The sequence below is a fragment of the Trichechus manatus genome, unplaced genomic scaffold (assembly GCF_000243295.1).
Source record: "Trichechus manatus latirostris isolate Lorelei unplaced genomic scaffold, TriManLat1.0 scaffold00039, whole genome shotgun sequence".
Taxonomy (NCBI): domain Eukaryota; kingdom Metazoa; phylum Chordata; class Mammalia; order Sirenia; family Trichechidae; genus Trichechus; species Trichechus manatus.
This window is the reverse complement of record NW_004443975.1, coordinates 4,634,302-4,644,059: the sequence shown is the minus strand read 5'-3', so window position 1 is coordinate 4,644,059 and position 9,758 is coordinate 4,634,302. Positions and strand designations below refer to the sequence as shown.

The window sequence follows — 9,758 nt, the reverse complement described above, 5'->3', positions numbered from 1 at the left end:
GGGGGGGGGGGCAGATTTCAGTTAAAGGAAGGAAGTAGGAGGTAACTGTCTGTGAAGAGCTTGAGAATTCAGTTTCATTTAAAGCACCTTCTCAAGGCATAGACTTCTGTGGCAGAAAACAGAATATAAGGTGACAGTGACTGGAGGATCTTGCACTTCTGACCAGAGGCCTAAGGTAACAGGAATAAGAGGATGTGGTCACACTGACTGCCTGAGGTTTTAACCCGGGATCTGTTCAGGTTTTTCCACTAGTATCAGAGATTTGATGAAGTTGGTAGTCTTTGTCTGGGGTCAAATCAAATGTTTCTCAGAGGTTGTTACTAAATTTTGTTGAAAGATCCAAATGGGTTGTGAAAATTACATTGTAATATGCCTTCTCCTGGCTCAGTTTAACCTAAAGGAAATGTGAATTTGATTATCAGGAAATGAAAATAGCTTAATGCTTATACAGTTAGATGTAAATAACATATCCTGCTTATTCCCTTAGTTTTTTCTGCGCACTTACTAGATACATTATGTTCTGTATTCTTGGTTTTTCTGCTTAATTGTTGTGATGAGTACCGAAACACATTTATACTTTGACTACATATGATAACTCAAAATGGTAATTTTTATTTGCTTTTATTAGCTGTTTTTTTAAAAGTTACACAAAAGGAAATGATTTATTCTGTGAGTTCTAAACTATATTATTTCAGTGCCTTGAGTTCATAAGACTACTCTTCTTGAAAAGTTGTAACTCTCTTTATTAAAAAAGCAAAATCAGAAAAAGATGCTTTTTCTAATCCCACATAACATCCCCACTCCATCCCTCCCTTCCCCTAAGTTTGGAATGGTATCTTGACTCAGTGGATTGGGACATTCTCTTATATCTAAGTGGGCTTTATTTTTTGTTGTTGGTATTCATGTACTTATCTACCCCCATAAGCAATTTGAGGGCAGGGTGCATATCAGATTCAGGCTGTTGAGGTTTCTAGCAAGTTGTGAACTTAGTGAAGTGGCCTCTCCTAAATAACTTCCTTCCCAAAGCATTCTTTCTCAATATCTCTGATTCATGTTGACTGCTGGCCTTTGAAAGCTGTCTTTTGTGGCTTCCTGAGCAGCCATTCCACCCCTTTCCCACATCTAACAGCCACTTTTCACTTTCCTTTGTGATTTTGCTTTTCTCAACTCTAACTTAGGGTTTTTTCTCTCAATTTTCAGTACACTGTTCTAAGGACTTACACTCTTTCTCTTTACTCTCTGCCTCACAAAGACATTATTGTGATGATATATTCAATATTTATTGAGAGCCCACATATACTTGAAATCTCACATGCCTTATAACATGTAGAGTTTTTTATCCTTACACTAACTTGACGTGATAAATCCACAATAAGCATAAATTATTTTGCCTGGTGGTGCTACAGTTGCTTCTTATACTGTAAGAGCTGAATTTACTACTTTATTAATTTAAACAGAGCAACAGTTTAAAACAACACAGTAAAAATAAAATAAAGTATAAGTAATTTTTATACTGGTGTTTTACAGTGTTGACAGTTGTAATCTGCCACAATAGATGGTTTTTCAGATAAGCTGTAGAGAAGTGGAAGTAATAATACTATTCATAAAGTTCCTCTTTAATACTGAGATTACCAGTTTGTACTGTTATTGTTGTTGTTAGGTTCATTCCAACTCATAGTGACCCTGTGTACAATGGAACGAAGCACTGCCCAGTCCCGTGCCTTCCTCACAATCATTGCTATTTTTGAGCCTGTTGTTGTAGCCAGTGTATCAGTCCATCTCCTTGAAAGTCTTCCTCTTTTTCACCGACCCTCTGCTTTATCAAACATGATGTCCTTCTCCTGGTACTGGTCCCTCCTGATAACATGTCCAAGTATGTGAGACGAAGTCTCTCCATCTTCACTTCTAAAGACCATTCTGGCTGTACTCCTTCCAAGACAAATTTGTTCATTCTTCTGGCAGCCCATGGTATATGCAGTATCCTTCACCAATACCATAATTCAAAGGCATCAATTCATCTTTTGTCTTTCTTATTCATTGTTCAGCTTTCCCATGCATATGAGGCAATTGAAAATACTAGGGCTTGAATCAGGTGCACCATAGTCCTCAAAGTGACATCTTTGCTTTTTAACACTTTAAAGAAATCTTTTGCAGCAGATTTGCCCAAGGCAACATGTCATTTGATTTCTTGACTGCTGCTTCTGTGGGTGTTAATTGTGGATCCAAGTAAAATGAAATCCTTGACAACTTCAGTATTTTCTCTGCTTATCATGGTGTCGCTTATTGGTCTAGACAAATTAAGATTTCAGAAAAACAAACAAACCAGAAACATAAATCCTTTAAAATTTTTAAGAAGAACAAGAGTGTGTGATAAATGGTTAGGTTTTGTTAACAGATCATTTTAGGTAATATACTGTTTCTTCCTAATGATATTTAATATACTGTATTTTTATACAAATAACACGTATGTTATATCTTTTGTTGCCAACCATGCAATCACCTAATGTGTTATTTTCCTAGGCACGTTATGCGTGTTATATGTGTATGCACATTATTTACGTGGGTACATTATTTGCAAAAAATACAGTAATTGTCATTAGAACATTTAAAATCACTCATGACTTAAATTCACTCATGATTAGTTTGTCATTAAAAACAAAACTTTTTCAATATGGAATGTTGAGCTAATTGGAGAAAAGATTTTTAATTTTTATTTTCAATAATATTTATTTGAAAAAGGATATCATTTTAGCTAGGATTTATAGCTGTGTTGTTATTAATTATTTATTTTGGTGACAATATACACAGTTTTTCTGAAATCTTAATATACAGTATAGATTTCAGAAAACAAACAAACCAAAAACATAAAACCTTTAAAATTTTTAAGAACAAGAAAGTATGATAAATGGTTAGGTTTTGTTAACATATCATTTCAGTAATATACTGTTTTTCCTAATGACATTTAATATACTGTATTTTTATGCAAATAAAAACAGATACCAACTCAACAGTTTCTATATGTACAATTCAGTGACATTGATTACATTTTTCAAGAGTGCAACCATTCTAGCTATTGTTTTCCAGGCCGTTTGTCTAGGCTGTGTTTTCTTGGGAAGTAAAACCAGTAAAGCTTATAAATATATATATAGAGAGATTTATATCAAGGAAATGGCTCATGTGATTGTAGAGGCTAGAAAGTCCCAAGTCCGTGGGTCAGGCTGGAGGCCTCTCCTGACTCACGTAGCTGCAGGGGCTAGTGAACCCAAGATTGGCATGTCAGACAGCAGGCCTCTCGCTCACAGGCTGCGGAGGCCAATGAATCCTAAGGTCGACAGGCAAGACGGCAGGTATGCTGCTAGCTCAGATCCCAAGAGTTGGAGGTTACATGAACAGGAGCCAGCTGCAGGATCCAAAGTGAGCAAAAGCCCACGAGTTTTGCCAGAAAGTTCACCTGTATTTGATGCAGGACACACCCCAAGGAAACTCCCTTTCTACTGATTGGCTCCTCGTAACAGATCTCATCATGGAGGTGATTGCATTATATCAGATCTCATTATGGAGGGGATTATGTCATTATGTAGCTGCCAGACTATATCATAACTGGCAAACCACTGAGAACCATGGCCTAGAGAAGTTGCACACCCTTAGCCATCACACTATTCCACCACCATTAACATAAACTCACTGCCCTCCGAGCTTCTCATCTAACCTTTCATTTGCCGTTGTCAGTTTGATTGCAGAGAGACAATTCTTTAAAATAACACAATGCTCAAGGCAAATATTCTTTACTAATTAAGCTAAACTGTCGTTTGGTTTAAAGATGACTTCAGGGAATAATTTTAGTTTAAAGTTTAAAGATTACCCCATGCCAGTCGTTTTGGGGAGTCATCCAGTCTCAATGGCCCCAGAAAGTCAGGTTTCGTGAGAATTTGAAATTCTGTCCTATATTTTCCCCTGTTCTGATCAGGTTTCTTTTATAGAATCTTGGATCACAATGTTCAGTAATGGTAGCCAGGTGCCATCCAGGTTTTCTGGTCTCATGGCAAAGAAGGGGTTTGTTCATGGAAGCAATTAAATGTGTGTTCTGGTTCCTTTTCTGATTTCTGACTGTCTTTCTTCCTCTGCTGCTCTAGGCGAACAGAAACAATGTAATGTTACTTTAATCAGTTGCTGAACCTCTCCTCCCCATTTTGTACATTCCCTTTGCTTTTAGTTTATCAAAGTTCACACAATAACCCTGTAATAGATGGTTATCAAGTTCAGATTAAGTGGTTCTCAGACTATTTCTTTGTGTGACTATTCTGGTATTTCCTTTCAATAAAAGATTACACAGGCTTATAGTTCATCTTTCAGATGTTTCCATCTACATATAACTCATTGAACTCTGGTGTGTATGCTTATGTGCATGTACTCTATAAAGCCTGTATGGCAGTCATACACGGGATGACTTAGGAAATGTAAGAGGTTTAAAAGCAGTTTTCAAAAACCACAGTTTGCCATTGTAGTATTTATTTATTTTGAATGACTGTCTCTCCTAGCATTCCACCGTGAATTCCAGTTTTAGAACCAGTCTTTTAAGTAAGGTTAATTTTATTCAGGAACATATTATATTATGGCTCTTTTCTCTATATCTTTGGACTCTTTATACAGTTTTTTTAAAAATAGTATTTTATTGTGTTTTTGGTGAAAGTTTACACAGTAAATTAGGTTCCCATTTGACAATTTCTATACAAATTGTTCAGTGACTTTACATTTTTCACAGTGTGTCAGCATTCTCTTTGTGTTCTTGTTCCGTTTCTGGTATTTTAGTTTCCCTGCCCCCTTATCTTCTCATCTTTGCTTTAGAGTAAATGTTAATCTTTTAGTCTCATATAGTTTTTTAGTAGAGCACCATACTTATGGGTAAAATGCTTTATTTTGTGTGCCTTTTTGTTGTTTCTTTATGCAGTTTATGTTTCAGTTTTCGGTATTGAAAGAAGAAAATCCTGCAAGATAATTTTTTTCTTTTTTTACAATTAGACACACAAAATATTTTAAAATTGTAATTCACATGATTTCCATATAACAGTTTCAAATAAATTATTGTCATTTAATACATTTAACAAAGTCAGCTGATTTAAATCCTCTCAAAAGTAGACCATATAAATTTATTAGAAAGTAATATCTTAAAAATTTGTCTACTTTCCTCTTTGGGAGTGATGTCAAACTTTTATTTGTAAAGTAGCACGGATTTATTCTCATTTAATCCATGTTTACTTTGAGATTTTCCTGTATTTTCACTATTACACTATTATACTATTGTATTAGGTATCTTACCAAAATCTTTGTGTTTTGGTATTATATTACACTAGTATTTTCTTGTATTTATTAACTTAAAAATTCCTTTCAGTCTCGTAGTGTGGATAAGCAACATGCTGTAATCAATTATGATGCCTCTACGGATGAACACTTGGTGAAAGATTTGGGCAGCCTAAATGGGGTAAGTTAAGAGTTTATTTTTTGTCTTAGATGAATATTTTTCTAATATTGTAAGAAGACAGATTATATGCCTGGTTTGTATTATATTTCCTTTTTCTGTAGTTTGTATTTTACTTTTAAATGATAACTAGGTACACAGCACTTAGGCAGCTATACAAGAGGAATAAGGAACTAACTTATGTTCCCAAGAAACTGTATAAGCGATAAATACTTACAGAAATTTATAAGAGGGTTGGTTGCTATTTGTAATGGTTAAAGCTACTCCTTGAAGGAAATGAGACCTAAACTTGACTTTAATAGATGACTTAAATTTATATGTGAGAAAACAGTGGAAAGTCATGACAGTAAGAATGAGAAGCAATGTTAGGGGACAGAAGAGTATGTGTTAACTTTAGAAAATAAAAATGGAAAAGTAGTTTGGTGCCAGAGGGTGGAGGACCTTCTATACTAGGGTAGAAAGAAGTGAAACATCCATTTGTCTTAACAGGAACTAAACACTAATGCTCGCTAATGCTTCTTTGGATTTCTACTTTGAAGATATTTTTGTGTTACTATAGTGATTTTTTTTTTCATTTAGTTTTTCCACATTGACAGAATATAAAAGAATGCTGAAGTACTATTTTATTTCTTTTCAATTGCTCAATTTTCCTATGTCTCTACTAGCACATATAGTTTTGTTCTATGTGTAGTATTGTTCATATCTGTGCTGTCGAAATTCTTGAAATGAATTTAACAGAACCTGAATGTATCCTACCTGCTTCAAAATGCTATTGCTTTTCAAAATATACGTTAAAGCATTATATGGAAAAACATGCAGAAATTTGGCAAACTCTACAACATTTTTCCCCCCAGTTCTGAATTAGCTTGCTAGTGAAGGGTTTTTATATTTATTCTTTGAGATTTTGTGTGTGTGGGCATACTTTCTGTCTTATTCAAGCCTTTATTTGTTTTTCATGGCACATAGAATTAAGTCTAAATTATTCAGCTTTGCACTGAAATTCCTCACAGTTGGCATCTACTCTTAACAGATTTACACTCCATCATGCTTTTGCTTGCCATGCCTGGAGAACAGTAATCCTCCTAATGTACTGTCTTCCTTCTCCAAATAGCTTAGTAGACTTTCTTCTGCCTAGTAGTTCTCCCATCTCTTTTGCCATTTATAGAAGAAGGGAACAAAAAGAAGGCCCTTGTATTTAGGAATATTAACTTGCTGTTATTGTTAACATGCTGAATGAATTAAAGTGGAAACAGGTGGGCAAACTAGGTAGAAACTGTTTTAACATGAGGCATGTAAGTAGGCAGTTTTGATTCCCAGCTCCTGAGTTGTAGCCTGTTACTTCCCTAATAAACCACATAATTATGAGTATGGTCTGTGATATCTTTGTGGCCATTGCAACGAATTATCGAACTCAGCCGAGAAGTAGAGAGTGCCACGGGGGAGGGGGGATGGCTGGTGTCAGAAATGGTGAAAAAGTTGGAGAGTGGAGGTATGTCTGACCTCCACCCCAGAGGAATCAACTTCGTGCTGATCCTGATTCTTATCCCTCATGGATGTTGATGAGTTCAAACTCTAGATTACACACGTGTATAAATAAATCTTCCTGTGACTACTTCTAATCTTACTCCATTTAATCTCACCCCAAAATATACTCCTTAGATATACACTTTATGTTGTTGCCTGTGACAATGAAATGGTTCTGCATAGGGAAGCTGGAACACTTCTTTTGCTGACGGGCCATTTACTGGGCTATTTAGTGGGCCATTTACCTGCAAGCCCCTTGAAGCTTCTCTTTCTGTGGAAACCCTTGCTTGCCTTCAGTTCTTCCTGCTTCCTTCTTCCACTGGAGCACTTGCCCCTCTGATGCCACTGTGGTCTCTGCCATACCACTCCCATTCTGTTCTAGCTCTGCATGTTGTTTCTACGCTGCCCTCCTCAGCTAACTGTGTTCCAGCACCTTCTGTTATCCCTTATCACACTGGGGTTCCTGCCAACATCAGACTAACTTGACATAGAGTGGGGAGTGGTCCTCACTGAAGGTATGAAAGAAAGGGTTAGTGATTGAGGTGGTTGTGTTCCTGGCCACTCTGTTCAATTTCCCGTAGCACCACTGAAATAAATGGTGGTTGTCATGGATTGAATTGTGTCTCCAAAAAATATGTGTCAACTTGGCTAGACTATGATTCCCAGTATTGTGTGATTGTCCACCATTTTGTCATCTGATGTGATTTTCCTATGTTTTGAAAATCCTACGTCTATGATGATGAGGCAGGATTAGAGGCAGTTATGTTAATGAGGCAGGACTCAGTCTGCAAGATTAGGTTATGTTTTAAGTCAGTCTCTTTTGAGATATCAAAGAGAGAAGTAAGCAGAGAGACAGGGGGACCTCATACCACCAAGAAACAAGAGCCAGGAGAATAGTGTGGCCTTTGGACACAGGGTCCCTGCACTGAGAATCTCCTCCACCGGGAAAGATTGATGACAAGGACTTTCCTCCAGAGCCAACCGAGAGAGAAAGCCTTCCCTGGAGCTGGCACCCTGAATTCAGACTTCTAGCCTCCTAGACTGTGAGGGAATAAATTTCTCTTCGTTAAAGCCATCCACTTGTGGTATTTCTGTTATAGAAGCACTAGATAACTAAGAATTTGAATTCGAACTTCTAGCCTCCTAGACTATGAGAGTAAATTTCACTTTGTTAAAGCCATCTACTTTGGTATTTCTGTTATACCAGAACTAGATAACTAAGACAGTGGTTATATGCTGTTTATCATGAATTATGCAATTTAGTTGTTATGTAAATTAAGTAGGTGTTTATCTAGTTTGGTTTGCTTCTGTGAGGTTAGTGGTTTGGATAGGAGTGTATTGGGAACAGGCATGGCTTGGCCACCTAACCCTAATATCAACAGAATATGGGATTTGGAGTTTACAGACTGTCTTACGCTGGGCTCTCTAGAGACGCAAAACCAGTAAAGCGTATAAGTATATATATATAGAGATTTATATTAAGGAAATGACTCATGTGGTGGTAGAGGCTGGAACGTGGGTCAGGCTGGAGGCTCCTCCAGATTCACATAGCTCTAGGGGCTGGCAAACCCAGAATTGGCAAGTCAGACAGCAGGGCTCTGACTCACAGGCTGCAAAGACCAACGCATTCCAAGGTTGGCAGGCAAGACAGCAGGTAAGCTGCTAGCTCAAGTCCCAAGAACTGGAGGTCAGACAAACAGGAGGAGCCAGCTGCAGGATCCAGTGTGAGCAAAAGCCCAAGAGCCTTGCCAGAAAGTCCACTAATATTCGATGCAGACCACACCCCCAGGGAAACGCCCTTTCAACTGATTGGCTACTCATAGCACATCCCATAATGTAGGTGATCACATATCAGATCTTATCATGGAGGTGATCCTATCATTATACGACTCCCAGACTACATCATAACTGCCAAACCACTGGGAATCATGGCCCAGCCAAGTTGACACACAGCCTTAACTATCACAGAGACCCAAGCCTGAATCCCAGAATTACACTTCTAACTCTGAGGTATTGTTTGTTATTTCATTCTCTGTGCTTTATTTTCCTTATCTGTCCTACCTACCAGATAGAGGTGTAATCAGATGGCATTGACATAAGAAACAAAATCTGTTTTTCTTCTATATTTAATTTACTAAAATGCTTCGTAATTTGATTACTAAAATCCTTTTGTTCCTGCTGCACTTCGAAATTTTCTGTCCTCTTTTTGTAATTTTAGACTTTTGGGAGACTGTTTTTTGCCCCAGATGTTTTCACTTGCATTTTTGCATTTTTGTAAGCTGAATCTTGGAGTCCAGCTTTTATTTCATAAGTCTTTTTAGACCTTAGGGAATTTTTTCTGTTGTAAGTGGCAGCATGTTAAAATATTACTAGATATAATATAGCCAATAATATTCTAATTTTCTTGATCTCTCAGAGTACCTAGTATAAGAGAATTTTACAGTCTCAAGCTTTAAATGGATATTATAGGTCATTTTAGGCCTTGTTGAGTAAATATACTGTTTTAAGTTATTAGAGACAGTTTTAAATAAAATTCACTTAAAACTGTGACATTCCTGCTGAGTGAAATAAGTTGATCACAAAAGGACAAATATTGTATGAGATCTCTATTGTAAAAACCCATGAAAAAGTTCACACAAAATGTAACAATCTTTGTTGGTTACGAGGGATGGGAGGGGTGGGGGGGAAATACTAAATAGGCAATAGATAAGTGGTATCTTGGGTGAAGGGTGAGACAGTACACAATACGGGGGAAACC

General features: G+C 37.0%; 1 protein-coding gene across 12 annotated transcripts in view; it reads left to right on the top strand.

The window, feature by feature from the left end:
- Positions 1 to 9,758, top strand: part of CEP170 (centrosomal protein 170) — a 134,841-nt gene that overhangs the window by 40,720 nt on the left and 84,363 nt on the right. For all 12 annotated transcript variants that reach the window (XR_002824016.1, XM_023730885.1, XM_023730884.1 and 9 more), the window contains exon 3: positions 5,390 to 5,479. Coding sequence is in view for 11 of the 12 variants with exons in the window: in XM_023730885.1 (XP_023586653.1) it covers positions 5,390 to 5,479 (90 nt within the window). In the remaining variant the exon portion in view is untranslated. The remainder of the gene's footprint in view (positions 1 to 5,389; positions 5,480 to 9,758) is intronic.